A 25066-nucleotide genomic window follows, 5' to 3' on the forward strand; every position below is an offset into this window, starting at 1 on the left:
GCAATCTATGTAAAGTTAGTTTAGAAGGGAGCAGTTCCAATGGGATGTGCTTCGCTTGGACCATACTGGGACCAGTGTCCTGGTGAATCGAATAACTAGGGCTGTAGAGAGGGCTTTAAACTAATTAGCGAGAGAGAGAGGATAGGTAGGATTACAAAACAAGAAGATATAGCAGCATTACAAGATAGCTATTTGGATAACAAATAACTGTAGGACAGAGAATAAATCAGGAGATAATGAGGGCATGTTTAAAAAAAAAAAAGCAGTACATTAGTTAGGCAGTGCATGACTTTAATTGCCTATAGATTGCAGTTGCCAGATTGACAGAGGTTGCCACAAGGAAGAATTCATGGTGTGTGTTTGGGACAGTTTTGTAGTGCAATATGTTGTGGATCCAATCAGGAAATCAGGCTGTTTTGTATTTGGTGATGTGTAGTGAGGCAGGTTTAATAGTGATGTCGAGTACAGGATCCCTTAGGAAACAGTGACCCTAATATGGTATAATTTAGCATTTAGTTTTATTGGGAGGAACCTGGGTGGGCAACAACTGTGCCTAGCTTAAGTAAGGATAATTACAAATGAATGAGGGCAGAGCTAGCTGCAGTGGACTGGGAGAGTAGTTTAGCAACAAAGACAGTTGAAGAAAAGTGGTAGCTGTTTAGGAAAATAATTCATGGATCACAGCAAACACGTATAGCAGTGAGAAAGAAGGATTCAAGGAAGGGGATAAGACAACCGTGGTTAACTTTGAAGTTAAGGTAAGCGTCAGATTGAAAGATAAAGCATGATACGAGCAAAAATTAGTGGATAGCCAAAGGGTTAGGGAAGTTTTAAAAAGCAGCAAAGGATGACCAACACAAAAAGAGAGAAGATAAACTTTGAGGGTCAACTTGTAAGTAATATCAAGACAGATGCAAAAGCTTCTTTAAATATATTAAAAAGAAGAAAGAGGCCAAAGTTAGTGCAGGCCCCTTAGAGAATGAGGCTGTGGAAACCATGGGGAACTAGGAAATGGAAGAGGAAGCTAATAAATACTTTGCATCAATCTTCACAATAAAAAATACTAATTGTATTCCAAAATTACAAATAATCAAGGGACAAAAGGAGGAGGGAAAATAAATTCAGTAAAAATAACTAGAGAAAAAGTGCTTGGGTAACAAATAGGGCTAAAAACCAATAGGACCCCCGGACCAGATGGGATGCATCCTAGGATATTAAACTTGTAACTTTAAAGAAAGTTGATAGACTGGTAGTAATCTTCTAGGTATCCTTAAGTTCTGCAAAAGTCATGGAGCATTGGACAACTGTCAATGTACCTTTATTTTAGAAATATGGAGATAAAAACAGGTAACTTAAGCCTGTTATCTTAATGGTAATTATTGGGAAAAATGTTAGAGTCAATTATAAAAGATACAACAGTAGAACCTTTGGCAATAATAATATGATCAAAAAGAGTCAGCATGGCTTCATGAAATAGAAATCATGCCTGACAAAATCATTAGAGTTCTCAGAGAAATTAACAAGTAGGATAAATAAAGGGGAAGAAGCGGGTATAGTATATTTGGGCTTTCAGAAGGTATTTGATAAGGTACCATATGTTCGGATACTTAATGAGATAAGAGCCCCTGGTTTTGGAGTTGTATATTAGCATGAAGGAAGGATTGGCTAACCAATAGAAGACTGAGAAATGGAATAAGGGGAACAGTTTCAGGATGGCAGCCTGTACCCCTCAGAGTACCACAGGGATCAGTGCTGGGGCCACAATTATTTACAATGTAATTTAATGACTTGGATGAGGAAAGTGAATGTACTATAGCCAGATTTGCAGATCACACGAAAATAGGTAGAAAGGCAAGCTCTGAGGATGATGCATGCAGTCTGCAGAGGGACATAGATAAGTTAAGCCAGTGGGCAAAAATTTGACAGATGGATTATTTATTTATTCATGGGATGAGGGCATTGCTGGCCAGGCAGCATTTCTTGCCCTTCCCTAATTGCCCAGGGGGCAGTTGAGAGTCAACCATATTGCTGTGGATCTGGAGTCTCATGTAGGTCAGACCAGGTAAGGCTGGCAGTTTCCTTCCCTAAAGGACATCAGTGAACCAGATGAGTTTTTGTGACAGTTGAGAATGGATTCGTGGTCATCATTTGACTGTTTAATTCCAGATATTTATTGAATTCAAATTCTGTAATCTGCTGTAGTGGGATTCGAAACTGGGTTCCTGGGACATTATCTGGGCCTCTGAATTAACAGCCCAGCGATAATACCACTAGGTCATCACCACCTCTATAAAAACTAGTTGGTGAGATTATGCACTTTGGGAAGATTGGAGGGGCTGATTGTTATTTAAATGGAGAAGGACTGCATAAAATGACAGTAGAGAAGAATTTGGAAGCCTTTGTGCATAAAACTCAAAAAACTAGTATACAAGGTCAGCAGGTAATAGGAAAAGCAAGTGGAATGTTGACCTTTATTTCAAATGAAATGAGTGTAAAATGGGGAAATATTGCTAAGAATTTAAAAGGCACTAGCAAACCAAAGCTGGATGATTGCAAACTGTTTCAGGCCCTTTTATCTAAGGAAAAATCTACTGGCATTGGAGGCAGTCCAGAGAAGGTTCACTAGACTGATCCTGGCTAAGGATGGGATGTGTTATGAGGAGAGGTTGAGTAGTTTGGGCCTGTACTCATTGGAATTTAGAAGAATGAGAGATGACCTTGTTTAAACAACAGATTCTTAAAGGGACTTGACAGGGTAAATGTGGAAAGGTAGTTTATCCTTGCAGGATAGTCGAGTACCAGAGGGCATAATCTCAGAATAAGTGGTCGCAGATTGAAGACAGATGAACAGGAATTTGTTCTCAAAGGGCAGTGAATTTATGGATTTTTTTTAAGCATAGAGGGCTGTAGAGGCTGCATTAGTAGGAGGAGATGGACAGATTTGTAATTAGAAAGCAAATCAAGGGTTGAGTTGGGAAACTGGAGTTGAAGATGATCAGATCAGCTATGATCTCATTGAATGGCAGAGCAAACTCGACAGGCTGAATGACCTGGTTCTGCTCTGATGTCTTATGGTCCTATAGTTAAATAGATATGATTTAATTGTAGAAAATATTAAAACTTTTCTTCCTGAATCCCTTCAAAAAACCTTTTAACTTCCTTTTTACACTGGTGTTCAGTATTTCATAAGCAGCTTCTGGTTGGGGTTCGGAGGGATGGAGGAAGAAAGAGTAAGTGGAATAGGTTTTTTAAAAAAAAAGTCGGGAATTGGAGGAAAAGCACTACAGTCTAATTATACAACCTATAAAAGCAAATCTGTTATACCTAGTCTTTGCAGTTCCACAGGAGATTGAGACATTTGACTGTTCCACAGATGTCTTGCCTGATTTGTATTTTTAATGTTTCAGGTTTCCTGCATTTTTATTTTTTCCATTCAAATATTTCCCTAAGTTACAACTAAATTGACTTACTGTCAGAAATGTGTTTGAGAACCATGCAAATGTGCAGGTGGGAGAGAAGTCTGACTGAAGCACGCAATTCTGTCAAATTTTGGAATTTGTTATTTATGCTTATGTTTTTAGCTTCTAATCATAATTTCAGTGTAAATGTTTGGTCTATTACAAACACATTGTTATTTTCTTGCTTTCCGCATCCCTTTATAACCTTTCGTGCAAGTGTGATATTATTTTTGTGGTAGGCTAATCTTTAAATCTCACTTCAATTTTTACGTTAAATGTCAGAATCATTTTGATGTCCAGCTTAGATATGTGCAAACTAAAAAAAAAAGTTTCATGTTTGTCACATGGTTGATTTAGTGCTTCTCAATGGTTTTCGGACATATATAACATGACTTTTTGTCTTCAGGTATGCTATGCACGTGTCCTTGACTACAGAAGGAAGTTTATAGAAGCGGCACAACGATATAATGAACTTTCTTATAAGTCTATAGTACATGAGACTGAGCGACTAGAAGCATTAAAGCATGCATTGCACTGCACCATTCTAGCATCAGCAGGTAATAATATATTTATGTTGTAGACCAGTAAAGCTAGAGCAACAATGTGTACAATAAACATCTGGTTGAGTTGAATTATTTTGGTTTGCAGGTCTTAAGTTTGAACCGGTATGCTGGTCAATTTGTTAGTAGACAAACTGCTGGTTTCCACAAACGGATAAGTGCATACTTAAATTAAAATGTTACAGATGTTTTAAAAAAAAGTCTTTTAGTGTAACTTTACCCTTGGTTTAATATGTTTTTTAAGTTTCCAATTCACAATTCCTCTGGAGTTAGGAACGTAAGAATGGCGAGAGCTTCAGGCTCCTCCACAGCTGTACTGCATTTTTTGGCCTTATTGGGAGCTCAGGAAGCATTTCCATAGCGAATAACTTTTTTTTCAAAAACAATGAAATTTAACATATGAACTTAACCTTCCTGTAGTTGGATTCCAAGTGTTATTCCTGGAGCAATTAACTAACTTCAGTACTAATCTTCAGAACATTTTAAAGATGCTGCATTTTATTGATACGCTCTCAATTCAGAAAAGCATAAACTATATTTTGTTTTAATGTTAAAGGTTGACATTCACATTGTTGCTACATGAGTAGCATGGAAAGTGATCTGGATGCATACACCAAGGAAAATTATTTCAGTAAATTTGGCTGATGTTTCAAGTCCGGTGCATCTAGGCCTTTTCTTCCATAGTTTGGTTTTGACGGGTTAGGTTTTATTATGTGAAATGTCAAGGGCTATTAAAATGTGTGTCATAGAAGTATCCATTTTTAAAATAAGACATCTAGTGGAATGAATTTAGAGCTGAAGATATTTTAAGCAAACCCAATTTGATGTATGGATGTAACATTGTGAACAAATACTGCAGTGTAACATAGTGAAGTTTTATAATTGACAATAATTCTGCTGGTTGTTTCTTCCCTCTGCCCCAGGACAGCAGCGTTCCCGTATGCTGGCAACCCTGTTTAAGGATGAACGCTGCCAGCAACTTGCAGCTTATGGCATTCTAGAGAAAATGTATCTGGATAGAATTATTCGAGGGAACCAGCTGCAGGAGTTTGCTGCCATGCTGATGCCTCACCAGAAAGCAACGACTGCTGACGGTAAAGTCTTGACAGTTTTTATTCTGAAGGTGTGTGTTTCACACCTTTTTCTTTGTACTGTATAGTAGAATAGTTTGTGGGTCACAAACTTAAAACACATCTTTGGAACTGTAAATTTTATTTTTAACAGAATGAATGTGAACACCCTGTCAGGCTGAACATTCATTTCCTCATGGTGTTGTTCAAACAAAGCCAAACTACCCTTAGTTAATAGTTTCCTGCATTGTTGAGTTACACACATAATCATCTTGAATGTCACAGAGTAAAAAGCAAAGACACTGGTATTAGTCACGGAGAAGTCAGATAGGTCCAGGATAAATGTCAATAACAGGATGTAGATCAACTCTGGTGGTAGAAGGCTGTCATGGAAGAGAGAGGTGGACACTTAGAAAAAGGTGAGCAGCATCAAGTGGAACAGAAGTTGTAGTATTGCCTGACTGTATGAAATTACACATTGTACTTTCTTTCTTGTACTACTATCCTCCCACTTCCTGGTAGCATAACTACTATCCTTGTCAACAAGCAAGTGATGAGCTTACCTTTAATGTTGGCTGCGTTTGTGGACAGTGCCATGCTAGGTGGAGCATCATGCATGCAAGTGCAAAATCACAATAACTCATCACAATATTTCTGTGGTGACATAGTGCATTGCTGTAGTCAGGGACTCATTTAGAGCACTCAGTGATCTCACTTGAATTAATGGAGCTTTTAGATTTAGTATTTAGCACACACTGGGAATATTGCATTAAAAATTTGATTTTATTATAAAACCATTTGAGTAAGACAGAGTAAATGTCAAACATTATGCACCAGTAGATTGCTATAAAATTTATGAACTTTCTTTCTGGCATATTTATTTGGATGATATTTTACAACAGCAGACAAATGCAGAGGATTCAGTTATTTGTACTTTTAAAACAAAACAATTTTTAATAGTTGATTTGATGTTTAGTCATTAATGGCATTCAAAAAATATCTGCAGGCATGTAGCAAGGGCAATGGTAATAATTAACTTGTCATTTATCTGAAACTGTCCGTGAATGAATGTAGACAGATGAGTATGCAGGAAGCATAGTATTTAGCATGCATATTCAATTTTCCTGTCAGCTAAGTTAGTTGATTTCAAACTGGATAGCATTTAGAATGCCACAGTTTCCCTTGGGTGGGAGAAGGACACAAATTTGCTTTCTGATCATACTGCCATGGTTGACATTTCCATTGAAACTGCACTGTAACATCAATCAGTTCCTTCAAATGAGGAGAGGAAACCAGAGTAATTGCATTTTTTAAAGTAGTAGATATCTTAAAACATTGTTACAATCTCAAAATATTTATGTGGTAACTTGTTTTCGGTTAAATTAGCATATTAATAATTCAGTTACTGATTACAATTAAAGTTTCTGACCCCTTTAATTGGAAAACACTTTAATGAATGGAGGCTATGTAATGACAAACTGTTGATTTATTTATGTCCTGGGGGTAAATTGCATTGATTTGACTAAGGACTAGGATAACTGTACAATGCCTGTCATCGAGTATTCTATTTATACTTACGATATCAAGATTTTTGTTATTGTATAAATTTTATTTTAACTGAGACCATTGTGCTAAGTACTTTGGCATCTTCCTGGATATTTATTTTATGTTCGGTTCATTACCTAGAAGTGACCAACTAAAAAACTGCCACATGTACAGCAATCTCTCGGGTCTAAATCTGTCTACCATAATTTGTCATTTTTCTTGCTCTCTCTGTTTTTACTTTGTCGATTCTGATGCTAACTTTTGGTGCAGCCATTTTGACTGTGCCACTGTTTAACTGACTAACACTGTACTGTCCATCCTTTTGCTTTTAGAAACTATAGATGCATACCAAGCAGCTTTAACCCACACCCCTTGTTTAAGTCCATGCTTACATATTTTGCATCATGCTGATGATATCAATGGATCTGGTGTCCTGACTTTAATTCACTTGCCAATCCTCTTCAGAACTTCAACCCAGTGAAGTTCAAACAGGATTAGTCACTACATCAGAACAATAGGTACAAATAGAACTAAGAACGAATTCCCAAATTTCAGAGAAAATGTGGACTGTAAAGGCTCCGAATTAAGCATGATGGAGGTGGTAGACTGTCCAAAAGTGCATTATGGTGACTTCATCTGATATTGTTTAGAATAAGTGGAGGCCTGTCAAAGGAATTTTTTCATTCATTCATGGGCTGAGCGCATCGCTGACCAAGCAGCATTTATTGCCCATCCCTAATTGCCCAGAGGGCAGTTAAGAGTCAGCCACATTGCTGTGGGTCTGGAGTCACATGTAGGCCAGACCAGGTAAGGATGGCAGGTAATGGTAAGGGCATTAGTGAACCAGATGAGTTTTTCCAACAATTGTCAATGGATTCACGGTCATCATTAGATTCTTAATTCCAGATATTTATTGAATTCAAATTCCACATCTACCATGGCGAGATTAGAACCTGGATCCCCAGAATGTTATCTGAGTATCTGGATTAACAGTCCAGCAATAATACCACCAGGCCATTGCCTCCACATGCTTTATTCTTTGTTGTGTGTTTTAGATTTTCACTTCGGATTACAATAATGTTTTTAAAATCTTACAGAGCTAATACACTTGTAGTAATTAACTTAGATTACATTTTTGCGATGTCATTTACATACAAACATGAGTTAGGAGCACCAGTAGGCCATTTGGTCCCTATAGCCTGCTCCATCATTCAGTAAAATCATGACTGATCTGATTCTGTGGCTTCAACTTTGCTCTTACCCCCAATAGCTTCTGATTCTCTTGTCAGTTGAGAATCTAATTCATCTATCTCTAGTATTATAGTTATCTAGTAATAGGGCTGGAATGGCATAGTGGCTGTAATTGCCATCTCCAGAACCAATTAAATTATGCAAATTAATGGTGATAATAAGTAATGCCATTTGTGCCAATTCCGCAAATGCCACAGATGATGTAAACAGGTTCCTCTAAATTTTGTACTGCATTTTAAAGACTTCTGGTGGGCAGATTTCTTATTAATTAAAGTTTAGTCAATTTAAAAATTCAGATGACTTTGTATCTATTGTTCATATCATGTTTCCTCCCTTAATACTAGGTTCCAGTATATTGGACAGGGCAGTCATTGAACACAACTTGCTTTCTGCCAGTAAACTGTACAATAATATTACATTTGAAGAGCTTGGAGCTTTGCTTGAAATACCGCCAGCCAAGGTAAGCTGTCATAGTACTGAACTTATTTTCTTGTATTTAAACTTGAAAGAAAACCTCGGGCAACGAGATACCCAATGATTTCCAATCAACAGGTAGCATGTTCCTTCACTGTTTATGTCTTGACATTAATTCATTTAATTTACACAGAAGAAAACAGCTTTTGAAATGACTGTTTCCTACTTTGTGAATAGAACTGATGCAGCTACGTATGGCAAGAACATTGATAAAATAAATGTCAGTTCTTAGCAGCACGGTTTTTTATTCAGATTTTAAATTGCAGGAAATTGATATTGCAATGAATTAAGACACTCTTGCTTTGCCTCCCTATGTTCTCATCTGTCCTAGATTTTTGAATAAGAGTGTGTAACTCAAGACTTGCTAGTCAATCCTATTGAGAATCTGCCACGGATTAGAAAAACTTCACCACTGAAGTAGGAAACGTTTTCTACGACTTGGATTAAACTTGAATTCATTTAAAAGAGGCTGACTATATTAAAATAGACTTCGACAGATTTGGTTTCTTTAGTAAAATTAGGTATCGGTCTCTTAGAATCCATACAGTGTGGAAGCAAGCAATTCGGCCCATCGCGTCCACACTGACTTCCAAAGGGCATCCCACCCTATTAACCTATGCCTGTAACCCTGCATTTCCCATGGCTAACCCACCTAACCTGCACATCATTGGACTGTTGGAGGAAATCGGAGCTTCCGGAGGCATGCAGACGCGGGGAGAATGTGCAAGCTCCACACAGACAGTCACCCTAGGCTGGAATTGAACCTGGGTCCCTGGTGCTGTGAGGCAGTATTGCTAACCACTGAGCCACTGTGCCGCCCTTTTAAAGAAGCACTGTCTGTACCAAATACATCTTTAGGAGAGAAGGGTAATTTTGACAATAATTACCCATCTATCTGGAAAATATTGTCACAATAGGATCATTCGATGTTTGACCAAAAGCAAAATGAAAACTGCCTGCCTTCCTGTGCTGTATTGTCAGAAATTTTCTTACTGAACCATTTTGCTCTACAGCAAGCAGTAATCCTGAATTGGTAGCGCTCATGTCTCTGAGCTAGAAGATCCTGTGTTCAAGTCCCACTGCATGAGCTGTTGACCACAGAAGGAGTTCTGTGTGAATTAAAGCAGATTTAGTCTGCCTGTAAAGTCCTTCCATTAGTTGACATCTTTCTTTTGTGGTTTACCATATTGATTGCTGGGATGACAGGACTGACATATGAGGAGAGGTTGAGTCAGTTAAGATTGTGTTCACAGGCATTTAGAAGAATTAGCTGGGGTGGAGGAAGGAAGATCTCATAGAAACCCATAAAATTCTAACAGGACTACTCCGTTTAGATGCATGACAGATTTTCCCAATGGTGAGGGAGTTCCAAACCAGGAGTCGTAGATTAAGGATAAGGAGTGAGCCTTTTCAGACTGTGAGATGTGGAGAAATTTGTTCACCAAAAGAGTGGTAAGCCTGTAGAATTCACTACCACAGAGAGTAGTTGAGGCCAAAACATTGTGTTTTCAAGAAGGAGGTGGGTATAACTCTGATGGCTAAAGGGATCAAGAGATATGGGGGGGGAGGGCGGTATTAGGGTATTGAGCTCGATCAAACATGATCAGAATGAATGGTGGAGCAGGCTTAAGGTGCTGAATGGCCAATCTGCTCCAACTTCTCTTTCTATGTTTGGATTTAGTAGTTATTAACTCCCCTATTATTTTAAACTGCTCAACAAAATACTGGTTACTTACAGGCAGACCTTGACCTGTATCTAAACATTTCAGTGATATTAAGAGAATGATGAATCCTTTTTGTCAACTTTTTTTATGTATGGAAGCCAGCAAACTGAATTGTAACATACAGAGCACACTCAGTTCTAATTTGTGCTAGGTGACTATATTCAGCTCTATCCAGCATTACAGTTAGTTTATTGCAAAATTTTCAGCAGGTCATTCAGGAGTCATTGAAGAGGAGTTCAAATGTTACAGGCAGTCTGTGAAAAAGTACAGGCAGTTGGAGAAACAAATGCAGAGACAGGAGTAATTTCCATGTTAGAAATGCTAGAGTTAGCAATACTGCTGGGAAGGTAGGCAAACTACACAGATCCTGTGCAACTGACGAATGAGGAACAAAGAACAAAGAAAATTGCAGCACAGGAGCAGGCCCTTCGGCCCTCCAAGCCTGCGCCGATCCAGATCCTCTATCTAAACCTGTCGCCTATTTTCCAAGGATCTGTATCCCTCTGCTCCCTGCCCATTCGTGTATCTGTCTAGATACATCTTAAATGACGCTATCGTGCCCGCCTCTACCACCTTCACTGGCAACGCGTTCCAGGCACCCACCACCCTCTGAGTAAAGAACTTTCCACGCATATCTCCCTTAAACTTTTCCCCTCTCACCTTGAAATCGTGACCCCTAGTAATTGAGTCCCCCACTCTGGGGGAAAAAGCTTCTTGCTATCCACCCTGTCTATACCTCTCATGATTTTGTAGACCTCAATCAGGTCCCCCCTCAACCTCCGTCTTTCTAATGTAAATAATCCTAATCTACTCAACCTCTCTTCATAGCTAGCGCCCTCCATACCAGGCAACATCCTGGTGAACCTCCTCTGCACCCTCTCCAAAGCATCCACATCCTTTTGGTAATGTGGCGACCAGAACTGTACGCAGTATTCCAAATGTGGTCAAACCAAAGTCCTATACAACTGCAGCATGACCTGCCAACTCTTGTACACGATACCCCATCCGATGAATGAAAGCATGCCGTATGCCACCTTGACCACTGTATTGACCTGCAGAGCCACCTTCAGGGTACAGTGGACCTGAACACCCAGATCTCTCTGTGCATCAATTTTCTCCAGGGCTTTTCCATTTACCGTATAGTTCGCTCTTGAATTGGATCTTCCAAAATGCATCACCTTGCATTTGCCTGGATTGAACTCCATTTGCCATTTCTCCGCCCAGCTCTCCAATCTATCTATATTCTGCTGCATTCTCCGACAGTCCCTTTCACTATCTGCTACTCCACCAATCTTAATGTCATCTGCAAACTTGCTAATCAGACCATCTATACCTTTCTCCAGATCATTTATGTTAAGAGGAGTTGAGAGCAGCTGGATGGCTCTGTATTAGAACTCGGGAAGAAGTTAGGAATTGATAGGCAGTTAAGCACTTTGAAGAAGCCCTGTGGGGCTGAGAAAGTGGGAAGGTTGCTGACTGTGTTGGGGGATGCTTGAAAGATATTTGTGAGCATTAATACGTCAGTCCACCCGAGAGAGTCGTTTTTGAAAAGTTTACAAACCGTATTTGCTTGAGGCAATTGAACCAGGTTGGAGGGGGGAATCTCGAGGCAAGACTGGCATGGTGATGCAAGCTGTCAGTGAGGAGCTGGAGTTATGCTTGTGAGCAAGTGTCAGAGTGTAGTTTTGAGGAATGTAGTCCCAGAAAAGGTGGATGATCAACCAGAGCGGGAGCTGACGTTACGGTAGTCTGTGACTGAGTGGTTCTTGAGAGGGAGCTTTAAGGCTAAATTGGCAAATTGTAACCCCTTGTTTATTGAGATCTTATGACCCATTGTGCCATTAATGTTCAGAGTGGGGGCAGTTGTGAGAAATCCGAGGGATTTAGCTTGATTGCAGTAGCCATCTGATGTGTGCTGAAGGTGTTCAATCACGATCTGTTAACCATATTTACCACATGAATTCTGAACATAAGTTGTACATATTGCAAATTATATTACTGTTCCACTGTTATGTAATAAAGTTTATTGGTGTAGTTTAAAACTGTGGAATCTTGTAACATAATTCTCTTGGTTAGTCCCCTAGATCTCCCACTTTGTCGACTGTAAAAGGAAAAGTTACTGGTCCCAAGCCAAATTGTAATATAAATTTGGTGATCTGGTCTGGGATCATAATAGCAACTTGAAAGGAATGCTAGCTATAAGATTTGGCTTTTGGAAGCTAATTGGAACAACCTCAAAAGGAGGAGTTGTCATCTTTTCATCTAACTCTGAAAAGTTTGGAGATTTATCTGACATAAAGTAAGAATATTGTATCTAATGATAAAGTAGCTAAAATTGGCTTATGGCCTGGATTTGGAAAGATCTGTTGCCACATTATCTGACAATTGAAAAAAAGCATAGAAAATCTTAATGGCAGGAATGACTGGTCCATTTTTCTGTACTTTTGTGTCATTGACATGTCTCACTTCTAGATGTTTGTACAATCTTTCCTCGCTGTTAAGCCCACCACCTTCCTTTTTAAAGTATTTGGAAAACTGACAGACCCCTACTGAAGTAAACTTTTACCTTTCAGGTTATACTAGCATATTATTTATGTATCCTGTGCCAAAACAAATATCCCTGACTGATCCTCTACACCATGATCATTACTAATTTGAATACTATAATCATGTCCTCATGCTTTTCTATTCATTCATTCATAGGTTATGGACAAGACAAGGCTAGTTTTTATTGCCCATCTCTAATTGCCTCTGTGAAGATGTTCTAATTTTCCCACCACAGAAGTAAGATTGACTGGTCTGTAATTCCCAGGATTATCCCTATTTCCTTTCTTGAACAAGGGAATGACATTTGCCACCCTCCAATCATCTGGTATTACTCCAGTGGACAGTGAGGACGCAAAGATCATCGCCAAAGGCGCAGCAATCTCTTCCCTCATTTTCCATAGTAACCTTGGGCATATCCCGTCTGGCCCAGGGAATTTATCTATCCTCGTGTTTTTCAAAATTTCTAGCACATCCTCCTTCCTAACATCAACCTATTCAAGCATATCAGCCTGTTTCACGCTGTCCTCACAAACTTCAAAGTCCCTCTCACTGGTGAATACTGAAGCAAAGAATTCATTAAGGACCTCCCCTACCTCCTCTGACTCCGCACACAAGTTCCCTCCACTATCCCTGATTGGCCCTACCCTCATTCTGGCCATCCTCTTGTTCCTCACATAAGTATAGAACGCCTTAGGGTTTTCCTTAATCCTACCCGCCAAGGCTTTATCTTCCTGCTTCTAGCTTTCCTAAGTCCATTCTTCAGTTCCTTCCTGGCTGCCTTGTAGCCCTCGAGAGCCCTGTCTGACCCTTGCTTCCTCAACCTTAAGTAAGCTTCCTTCTTCCTCTTGACTAGATGTTCTACATGTCTTGTCATCCAAGGTTCCTTCACCTTACCATCCCCTCCTTGCCTCAGTGGGACAAACCTATACAGTACTTGCAGCAAGTGCTCCCTAAACAACCTCCACATTTCTGTCATGCATTTCCCTGAGAACATCTGTTCCCAGTTTATGCTCCGCAGTTCTTGCCTAATAGAGTTGTAATTCCCCTCCCCCAATTAAATATTTTCACATACTGTCTGCTCCTATCCCTCTCCCTGACTATAGTAAAGGTCAGAGAGTTGTGATCACTATCACCGAAATGCCCCACCACTGAGAGATCTGACACCTGGCCTGGTTCATTGCCAAGCACCAAATCCAATATGGCCTCCCCTCTAGTCTGCCTATCTACATATTGAGTCAGAATTCCTTCCTGGACACACCTGAAAAAATCTGCAGTTTGCAATTTTGCAATCTAACAAGTTCGTTAGTGATACTCCTCGCAACTCGAAGCTTTCGACCATCTCCACATCACCATTGATACAGACAGGGGCGTGTGCTCCACTCCACTTCCTCAAGTCGATGGCCAGCTCCTTCATTTTGCTGATATTGAGGGAGAGATTGTTGTTTTGACACCATGCCACCAAACTGTTTTATCTCTTTTACTGTGTCTTGTCATTGTTTGAGATCTGACACTTTGCGGTGGAGTCATCAGCAAATTTTGTGTGGCCAAATTCAGCTGATGGTCGTGAGTGTTTAAGGAGTATAGTAAGGGGCTGAGTACACAGCCTTGCTGGGCACTGGTGTTGAGGATTATCATGGAAGAGGTGTTGTCATCTGCGGGTCAGTAAGTTGAGGATCCAGTTCCAGAGAGGGGAGCAGAGTCCTACATCTCGGAGTTTGGAGATGAGTTTGGTTGGAATTATGGTGTTAAAGGTGGAGCTAAAATCAATAAGGAGGAGTCTGATATATGTGTCCTTGTTATTCAGATGTTCCGAAGATGAGTGCAGGGCCATGGAGATGACATCCACTGTGGACCTATTGTGACGGTAGGCAAATTGTTCTGGATCAAGGCAATCAGGACGCTAGCGTTGATGTGTGCTATTACTAGCCTCTCAAAGCACTTCATAATGGTGGATGTCAGAGCAACTAGACAGTAGTCATTAGGGCATGTTGCCTGATTTTTCTTTGGCACCGGGATGATAGTGGCCGTTTTGTGGGAACCTCGCATCATAGGAAGGCGATCTTAAAGACGCCTGCAAATACTCCATCCGAGCCAGTTGCTTTCCTTCGATTCACCCTGAAGAAGGCTGATCTGATGTCTGTGGCGCTGACTGTGGGTACAGGTGTAACTGAGGCTGTCGGGGCAGGTGACATCATTTCACTGACCTTCTGTTCAAAACAAGCATTGTGGAGGGATGCATTGTTGTCAGTGATTCTGCTTGACTTTGCTTTGTAGACCGTTACATCATGTAACCTTTGGCACAGTCGATGTGTATTCATGTGGTTGATCTGGGACTCTAGTTTAATCTGGTATTCAGAATCACAGAATCCCTACAGTGTGGAATCAGGCCCTTCAGCGCAACAAGTCCACACTGACCCTCCAAGCATCCCACCCAGACTCATCTCCTATAGCCCACCTAATCTACACATCCCTGAACACTATGGGCAATTTAGCATGGCCAATCCACCTACCCTGCACATCTTTGGACTGTGGGAGGAAACCGGAGCACCCAGAGGAAACCCACACAGACACGGGGAGAATGTGCAAATTCCACACGGCCAGTCTCCCGAGGATGGAATTGAACCCGGGTCCCTGGTGCTGTGAGGCAGCATTGCTAACCACTGAGCCATCGTGCACGCGGTGTCTTGTTGTGAAGATCATACCTAGATTTCCTGTATAGGCCAGGGTCACCCAAGTTGAACGCTTCAGACCTAGACTTCAGTAAAGAGTGGACCTTCTGGCTCATCCATCGTTTCCAGTTGGAAAACACTTGGATTAACTTCATTGGCACGCAGTCCTCTACACACTTTTGGATGAAGTCTGTAACACTCGTGGCATGTTATACTCATCTAGGTTTGCCACTGGGTTCTTGAATGTGAACCAGTCCACAGACTCCAAGCAGTCACGTCGGAGTTCATCCATTACTTCACATCAGTACTGTACAACTTTCTGTACCGGATCCTCACACTTCAGTTTCTGCTTGTAAGCAGGGAGAAGGAGCACAGCCTTTTGTCTTGATTTACCAAAATGCAGGTGGGGAGTGGAGCAGTTAGGTGTCTTTGATGGTTGTATAGCAGTGGGACAGGAGACGTTTTGGTGGTATCTTGATCGCACACTCTTGAGGTTGATGTGTTTTGTCGATGTATTGAAGGAACAATGGCATATGGATCACTGGTGTTTAGCACTGAGTGTTTCTTAAGAACTAATAACTGATTGTAAGAGAATGAAGGTTCTTTATTACAGATTTATAAATTACTGCACAAGCTAATGAGTTTTTAAGGCAGCTATTGCCTTTCATTGGGAGTTAAGTATACATAATAACTGATATTACTTGTAATGACATACATACCATGATTATTCTTAGACTTGGGAGTTTTTGAAGTATAAAACGCTTAAACTCTTAAATTTGGAATTCTTAGTTTATAGGAATTGGCTCCTCATTTGTTGTGCTTAAGCTAACAAGATACAAAGAACTAGAATTTATGAGTCAAGCAGAATTTATAAGTCACATTTTTATATAGTCTTAACAAACAAGCAGTGTGGACATCAGAGAAATTTATTATTTTTCATGGCCCAGGATTCCTCGAGTGCTGTCGTCACAGGCAATGAGACTACGTCTATCACTAAGACGATGTTATATTAAATCATGTCTCAGAAGAATTAAACCACAGAAACCATGATAAAATTGTGCCGCAAGAGCCTTGAGTCTTAAATGCCTATCCCTAATTGTGAGACTGTCTGTCTTATTCTTTATTATGTAATAATTCAAATTAACTCCGTTGGCTTAAAATGAGGGTCATGTGAGGTCATCCCAGCTCGAACTAGAGTATTGCAGATGCCCATCTCTATCCCTAATGCCCAGGAACTAACATTTCATTATGTGAACAAATGAGACATGCTTTTAGATACAGTATTTGTACAAACGATGCTGTATCCTTTTGTTAATAATGCCAACAGTCATAAAGCTGTTTACATGATTTGACCAGAAATACAAAACAATTAGATACATCTGTTTCTATCACATTCTCAAGATGCCTTATTACAAGGTGGATGTTTTGTTTTAAAGTTTTAAATTTATTGACAAAGTCAGTTTGCAAAACCTTCTCAAAATAGAAATTTGTTAAAAGGAAGTGTCATAGTCGGTTCAAGCTATTTGAAGCTAAGAATATTTAAGCCCATTTGTGTTTAGTCAAGAAAAAGGCTGTCAGACTCGCAGGAGTTTAAATAAACAGTTAAATCAAACATGTAGATGTTATAGAGAAGGGAAAATTTCTTCGGAGTGATATTGGGAATGGATTTTTTAATTGCATGTTTTTAAACCTTACAAATTGGGTTGTATGTAAATTGCCTGATTTATCTTCATTTTTCGAGTAACAAAACTTATGTTTATTGTTAAAATCAAATCTGCAACAGTGTGTCTCAGTAAAATGCCACCTTGTAAAATAAAAAAAAAACCAAAATATGATTTATCAGGCCAGATTTTAGTCTGGGATCTGACTTTTCCAGTAGAAACATTAGCTCTTATCATAACAATAGGGAGGTGCAGCAAAAGAAATTAGTGATGCTAATAGAATGTATTTATTGAGAGGGGAATGTACATAAAAGTACAGACATTATGTTTCAGGTATACAGGGCATTAGTGAGACCATATATGAAATACTGTGCACAACTTTATAAAGCATGCAGAATTCCCCAAGTTATCTGACTTTCAGACCCAGTATAATAATAGAAAGCACAGACCAGGTTTCCATTCTAAACAAGAATGACTGCAGCTACAGGTGACCAGGTTCAAGCTGCTCTTTACCTAAGAACCACTTACAGAATTGTTGGCAGGAAAAAGGTCTTCTCATCAATAACTGGCTACGAGTCGTTAGACTTCTTGCCAAAAAAATCTGCATTTGTATAACTCCTCGGCTCCAAATTGTCTGCAACTCAAATTTTACTTTTGGTTTAAGCAGTTGTTGATATTATGCTTGGCATGGATGTCAGGTTATGTGCTACCAAAACAGGCAGCTACCCTTTCAACATTTTTTTAAAAGCACTATCCAGTTTTAGTCCACAACTTTTTAAATAGCATAGAATAAAATTACACTGTCATTTGAGGTAATAGATTTGCTCGCTGAGCCGGTGGGTTTGGTTGCAAACGTTTCATCTCCCTTCTAAGTAACATTGTCAGTGCACCTCCAGTGAAGCATTGGTGTTCTGTTCTGCTTGTCATTTGTATGTCTCGGTTTTCTGGGGTGGTTGGCATTACTTCCGGTTCTGTTTTTCAGTGGTTTGTATATTCGGTCCAGTCAGTGTGTTTGTTGACGGAGTTCTGGTTGGAATGCCAGGCCTCCAGGAATTCCCTGGCATGTTTCTGTTTGGCTTGTGTTATTGTGGATGTGTTGTCCCAGTCAAATTCGTGTCCTTCTTTGTCCATGTGTATTGAGACTAGTCAGAATTGGTTGTATCTCTTGGTGGCTAGTTAGTGTTCATATAGCTTTATTGTCAGTTTTCTTCCAGTTTGGCCTAGTTAATGTTTCTCACAGACCTTGCATGGTATTTTGTATATTACATCAGTTTTATTGGTTATGGGTATGGGATCCTTTACGTTCGTCAGTAGCTGTTGTGGGGTGGTTGTTGGTTTGTGTGTTACCCTGATACCTAGGGGTCTGAGTAGTCTTCTGGTCAGCTCTGATATGTCTCTGATGTACGATAGGGTGACTAGCGTGTCTGGCTGTGTTGTGTCGTCTTGTTGTGGTCTGTGACGGAGGTAATGGCAGATTGTGTTTTTTTGGGTATCCATTCCTTTTAAAAATTCTGTGTAAGTGCTCCTGTTCTGCTTTGCTTTTAGTCTGACCACAAAATCCAGGCCAATACGTTCATGTGTACCATCCTATAGAATGCTGTCAAACATTTTTCAATGTGGCTGTTGAACTGATTGGCTTTGATTCATTGCCATTAACCCTTCATCTACCTTATTTCGAATGCTTCGTGTATTAAAATTTAAAACCTTTGTCTGTTCTAGTATCGAATTTCCCTACACGTTTGGTTCTACTTGTAATATTATAAATAAAGATTGAACCCTTTACCCTCAACAAGACCCTTATGAATACTGACACCTCAGTAAAAGATCACCATTTTAACATTCAAAAAATTTAAAAAGGTTTCCATTTTAAAATTCCTTGGTCTGTGGGCTTAGCTGGTTTCAGCAAACCTCAGCATTCACAAGAAATTATTTCTCTAGTTAAGCCTGTATCTGAGACCCTTAGACGACCTGCCAAGACAGTTCACTTATTCCTTAACATGGATTCATTAAACCCCTGTTCCACAGCCTTCTGTTTCTGTCTCTTACTGATGTTGCTGAGTTCCTTTATTCTGCCCTGACATGGTCTTAGAGACAGCTAAACCGCACTGTGAAAGAAATTCGCACACTCCCTGACCTTCTGGATGGCCTGTCTTTCTAAACTAACTTGTTCCTCCTCTGTTTCCCTATGTTATAAGGTACTTTGTTGCTAGGCAATGACCTTTTTTTTTCTCCTGTCCTTGTTTCCAAGGCATTGAACTATTGACCTTAAGAGTTTTAAAAGCTTCATTCAGAAGTTAAAATGAACAAGTCGTGCCTTCCCTTCCCTTCTTGACAATTTGCAAATGCAAATCAAACTTAGAGCTGCATATTTCTGTCCAATTTAGAACTCATGTTTCCAAATAACAGTATGCCATGATCTAGCATTACAATGTAGATACTCTGACTAGACAAAATATTAACTATAATATTTCCACTACCTTTTGTTCTTTACACTGTGTATTATGTCTGACATCTGTACCCATTCGGACATCTCTTGTCTTGATGAAAAATTAAACATTTAAATATTTGTGTCAAAGGCACAAGTCTGAAACTTTATCCATAAGCATTTTAAAACTGATCCTCAGGTTTGTACAAACCATGCAAGTTGAATATTTCCCACACTGCCAGCAAGCTATTGGTTAAAAATACTTGATTCCCTTCATTTTATGTCAAAGATATTTTCCTTCCTCGTGTTTTGAGATTATCGGAAACATAGTAAATGATAATATCAATGCATCATAAAGTTTTTTTCCCTCTGGTACTTTTATATGCACATAAATCATTACTGAGTATGTTGAGGAGATTATATATCAAATAAGGGATTGGTTTTCCCATGGACAAAGATAAAATCAAAAACTTGAAAAAGTTCTATTCTGGTACTTGGTTTCACTCCTTGCTTGAGGGGCATGCTGAAGATGGGACTGAAATAAGCTAACTATCTGGAGCTTCAGAACTTAATTCCATATGTATTGTAGATTGTGTATAATGTACAGCTGTTTATGAAGGGAGATTAACTTATTGCAGACTTTTGTTTATGTATGCATATAAAATGTGTATATCACATTTTTGTGCTTCATTCTACTATAATTCTAAATAAAGATTGCATTCATGGAAATATCTGGACTTTGATATTAACAAAGTGAGAGAAAGCATTTAATCTGGCAAAGAATGCAGCACGGCCAGGGTCAGCATGGCCCTCACACTGTTCATTTACCTCCTGGCTGGCAGGAGAGGCAAATAGTGGCAGAAAGCTTTAAGCTAGAAAGCCACCGAAGTATTTGGAAGGACAGTGCACATCTAGTTGAGATTTGGGGAAACTAAAGGTCAGATTTGGAGTGCTTACTTGTGTTGGGAAGGTGGAGAGCTAATAATCGGGAATGGGTTACAGATGCCCAGCTCCACCTGGCCCACAAAGAGTACTATAGGAGCTGTTCTTCACTCCTCTTTGGCTGTTGGCAACTCCTGCTTTAGATCATCAGTCAGGCAGTTAGCAGCTGACGCTTCTCCTTTCCTCAGTTAAATGCATCGTGATGCTGATAATATCTTTCAGTCACAACTTTGGAATATTATTTGGAATTGCACCTGACTTTGCAGGAGGAGTGCCAATGACTTGATTTCTTTCTGTTAGGATTGGAAGAGAGGAATAAGACTAAGTTGCTCCAATCTGATATTTTAACTGAGACTTTGGCCTCCATAGCAATATCATTTTTGAGAGGTTGGTAGTGCTGTACAGTTAGAAGATAACTGAATGTAGAGTAATTATTGATCCTTTAGGAACTGCCTCTGAGGACAAAATACAGCGAAATGTACTCCTTGTAGATCACTGCCGCAAGGAAAATTTGAAAAACATAAAATTGTTAACAAGTACGAGCAAATATCAAATCAGAATTCTGTAAGCTTTAGCTGTGGGCTTTTTACAATTCTTCAATTCCAAATAATGCTTTTGAAATGATATTGGTTATACAGTAAATGATAATCTTCACTTTAATTTTTATTTAAGGGAAGAATGCTAAATACTCAGGAGCATGAAAAACAATATCTTTGTTTAGCACAAGTAAATCTTTTAGAATCTCTCCCAAGTGTAATTTTACAATGTTATTCATTCAGTATCTCATTAACTGGAAAAAATCAAAAACAAGAATGAGAAGATTCTATTGTTTTCTTCTCATTTACTCAGTATTAATTTATTAGTTCCTCAGTATGCTGAATACCTCTCAGCTGTTGATCTAACTTGAATATTGAGCTAAAAATTTAATTGCTTTCCCCAGCTCCAGATACTATCACTAAATAAGTCTACCTCTGCTTTCCGTTTTCAGCATTACAAAGGAATCATTCCACCTTTTCTGATGAAGGGCCTAGGCCCGAAACGTCAGCCTCTCTGTTCCTATGATGCTGCTTGGCCTGCTGTGTTCATCCAGCCCTGCACCTTGTTGTCCATGATACCCTGGTGCTCTCTGCAACACGTGTATCCACTCCTTTGTAAATCAGAACTCCCCCTCCCTTGCCTTTGGCACCAGGAAGTTCTCTTTTCCCCAATAGGATTCCTGTTTATTACTTGTGCTCCTGCTTTGTCTTCTATCTCCTTTTCACATTCGATAAAAACCATCAACAAGATGCATTGCCAAAATTCACCCTCCAAACCCACAGCCACTACCATCTAGAGGGATAAAGCAGCAGATACTTGGGAACATCACCTCCTGCAAGTTACACTCCAAACCATTTACCATTCTGATTTGGAAATATATCATCAGTCACTCAGTATCACTGGGTCAAAATCCTGGAATTCCCTGCCTAATAGCACTGTGGGAGTACCTACAAACAAATGGACTTCAGTGGTTGAAGAAGGCAGCTCACCGCCATCTTCTGGAGGGCAAGTAGAAATCCCACATCCCATGAGTGAATTTTTAAAAGATCCACTTCCACGGCTGAATTCCCTTTCTTAACCACTGTCTCCAGCTTCAATTTATTTCACTTATGATTCCTGATATCTACAAGACATCCAGAACTCCTCAAAGTTCTTGCAATATCCTAAGATGCACTCAAAAGCCACACATCACCAAATGTGATCTCTCCATTTCTCCCTTAAGCAACACAGACTCACCCTATTTTAAAGGTATCTGGCCTATGGTTTCATTTCATGTTTAGTCATTTGACACTTTAATGAAAAGCTAGTGATGAAGGATCAAGGGCTTACCAGTTCAATACATCAACGCCCCTCCCAGTCCCTTCTCCCCTTACCCTGTCTCTCTCGCACTGTCTTCCTCAAGTATCAGCTGTTACTATGCATTCGTAATGCAACAAAAATGGTTAATCAGTGACCTCAGAAAGCTGGGTTGAGTTACCAGTGATCTTAATATGATTGAATGTCACATTCAATTTGAGGAAGAGAAAAGTGCATCTATGACTTGGATTTTAAACTTAAATAAGTGCAATTATGAGGGTTTGAAGATCGAACCAGTAAAGTGAACTGCAAAATTTAAGGGATAGGTCAGTAGAGAAGCAGCGACAGGATTTAAGATGATAGTTCAGAATACTCAGAAAAGTTACATTCCGGCATGAAAAAAGGTCTCTATGGGAAGGAAGTGTGAGGCTAATGAGGAAGTTAAAGATGGAATCACAGTGAAAGAACAGGTATATAATTCCATAAAGGTGAGTGGCTGGACAGATGATTTGACAAATTATAATGTGCAGCAAAATATGACTAAAAGGTTAGTCAGGAGGGAGAAATTTAGAGTAAGATGGAAAGCTAGCTAGAATTATGAAAGCTGAGTAAGATTTTCAACAGGTTTTTGTAAAGGATACATAAAGTGATCGTTGGACCTCTAGAGAGTGAGTTTGGGTAATTAATGACAATTATGGAAATGACAGAGAAATTGAACATATTTTGTATCTGTCTTCGTTGTAGAGGACACAAATATCATTATAAAAATAATTGTGAATTGAGATGAGAGGAAGGGAAGAACTTGAAACAAATACAATCTGCAAGAAAAGCATGGACAGGGTGGATAGGAAGCAGGCGTTCTCTTTGAAGGGTCATAACTAGGGAGCATAATTTTATGGCAAAAGGCAGGAGGTTTAGAGGGGATTTGAGGAAAACAATTCTCACCTAGAGTGTGGTCAGAACATAGAATGCACTGCCTGGGGTAGTAGTTGAGGTGGGAAACCTCGCAATTTTTAACAAGTACTTGGATGAGCACTTAAAATGTCATAACCTTCAGAGCTAAGGGCCAAGTGCTGGAACTGGTGTAGATGTAGAGTAGTTAGTTGTTGGTGCAGACTAGATGGGTCAAAGTGCCTCTCCTGTACTGTATGATCCTATGGTTCCCCAGGATTTGATGGACTTCATTCTAAAATCTTAAATTAGTGGTTATCTGAGATAATAGATGCATTACTTTTAAATTTCCAAAATTTCTTATGCTCCAGAAAGGTCCCATCAGATTGGAAAATAGTAAATACTACTCCTCTATCCAAGCAGGAAGCTTAACATCTGCAGTTAGAAAAATGCTGAAAGATGTCACTAAGGAGGGTATAGCAGGCACTTTGAAAATCTCTTGACATGGCACACTGTGGCCATGGTGCTCTACTCCACATGGACTGCAATCGTTCAACAAGGCAAGTCAGCACCACATTTTCAAGGGCATTTAAGGGAGGACAATAAATGCTGGTCTAGCCAGCGATGCCCCATAATTGAACAGAAATAAAGCCTTCTGGACTCAACTTGGAGTTCAGCAACTTTAGACCATTATTCTGCATCCTTGACTGTTTCTTTTTTGTTATGCTGGGTTGACCTTGTCTTCTTTATCCTTTCATGTCCCATTCAGACAGTTGCTGTTTAGCCTTTCATGCCTCACATTTCTTTCTGTACCATACAATCACTCTGTTTGGCTGTTGCATCATGAAATATGTTGTTACATCAACTCCTCCACCTCCTCTCAGACCTTCTCCTTTGCTTGTAGAGCCCCTTCCCTGGTACATTGACTTTAAAATTCATATGTTTTTATTTTTTTACAGTTCTGATGAACAGTCATCTATTTGAAGTGTTTCTCTCCACAGAAGCTGCTAAGCATCTCCAGCGCTTTTTGTTATTATTTCAGATTTCCATAGTGACTTAATCGTGTCATTTTGTCTTTTCCCACCAGGCAGAAAAAATTGCCTCTCAGATGATCACTGAGGGTCGAATGAATGGATTTATTGATCAAATTGATGGAATTGTCCACTTTGAGAGTAAGTAGTTCTGTGAAGGTTTATCTTCTGAAAAATTTCCTCTTTCTATAATTTGAGTTTTCATAACACTGAGAATTTTGCATGTTTGAATTCGGATGCTGACCTGAATAGGTCTGCCCACAAATATCATGTGGTTTACCCCTTGCCTCAACAGTCGTTTAAATTTAGCACAACACAGCTAAGACAAAGATGAACAGGCTTTAAAAATATTTTGGTGTTATATATATATGTGAATTTTGGATGTGAGGAAATTCTACACTCCACAAATATAAAATTAACTATTCAAGATTACCAAGAGTGTTTGGCAGAAATTCTGAAGTTTGTATGCTATTTAAAACTCAGTTACATTTTATCTAACAAGATGTGACATTTTAAAGGATTTTTACGGTCAGATTAACTAAGTAGAAGTGAAAGTTTTCAACAATTCAAGGTTGAAATGGAGATTGCAGCCTGTGGGAATCTCTAAAATGCATCCTTTGGAGGAGTGTAAACTTTCTGGCAGTAACTCTGGATTCCTGAGTTATTCAAAGAATGTTCACACCCTGTAAGATCCTATGTCATGCCAACTGTTTCACCACTATTATCAGAATAAAATCTGGACCACTTAGACAACTTGATAGGATAATAAACCAGCGTACAGCTGATGTCTGGGCCTATTGTTTTTCATGCAATAAATTCCCACCTGTTATAAATTGAGTACTTCTCACAAGAAAGATGTCAGGGATTTTATTGAAAAGAGTTACATATATAAATGCTGAACTTTTAAAGTGTGTTCACATTGGTTAATTTAGAAAAAAGATGGAAATATATGGCATTTTTACAGAATAATCTCCAAATGGTTTCC

At 39.3% G+C, this 25066-nt stretch overlaps 1 protein-coding gene across 2 annotated transcripts in view; it reads left to right on the forward strand.

Annotated features, from left to right (window-relative positions):
- cops4 (COP9 constitutive photomorphogenic homolog subunit 4 (Arabidopsis)) overlaps positions 1 to 25066 on the forward strand; it is a 114737-nt gene that overhangs the window by 83387 nt on the left and 6284 nt on the right. Inside the window, exons 6-10 of one of the 2 annotated variants that reach the window (XR_007265655.1) lie at positions 3865 to 4015; positions 4942 to 5112; positions 8229 to 8344; positions 14434 to 14493; positions 24138 to 24222. Coding sequence is in view for 1 of the 2 variants with exons in the window: in XM_020510079.2 (XP_020365668.2) it covers positions 3865 to 4015; positions 4942 to 5112; positions 8229 to 8344; positions 24138 to 24222 (523 nt within the window). In the remaining variant the exon portion in view is untranslated. The remainder of the gene's footprint in view (positions 1 to 3864; positions 4016 to 4941; positions 5113 to 8228; positions 8345 to 14433; positions 14494 to 24137; positions 24223 to 25066) is intronic. The other variant, XM_020510079.2, reaches the window with a different exon arrangement.

Source organism: Rhincodon typus, chromosome 1 (assembly GCF_021869965.1).
Source record: "Rhincodon typus isolate 14 chromosome 1, sRhiTyp1.1, whole genome shotgun sequence".
Taxonomy (NCBI): domain Eukaryota; kingdom Metazoa; phylum Chordata; class Chondrichthyes; order Orectolobiformes; family Rhincodontidae; genus Rhincodon; species Rhincodon typus.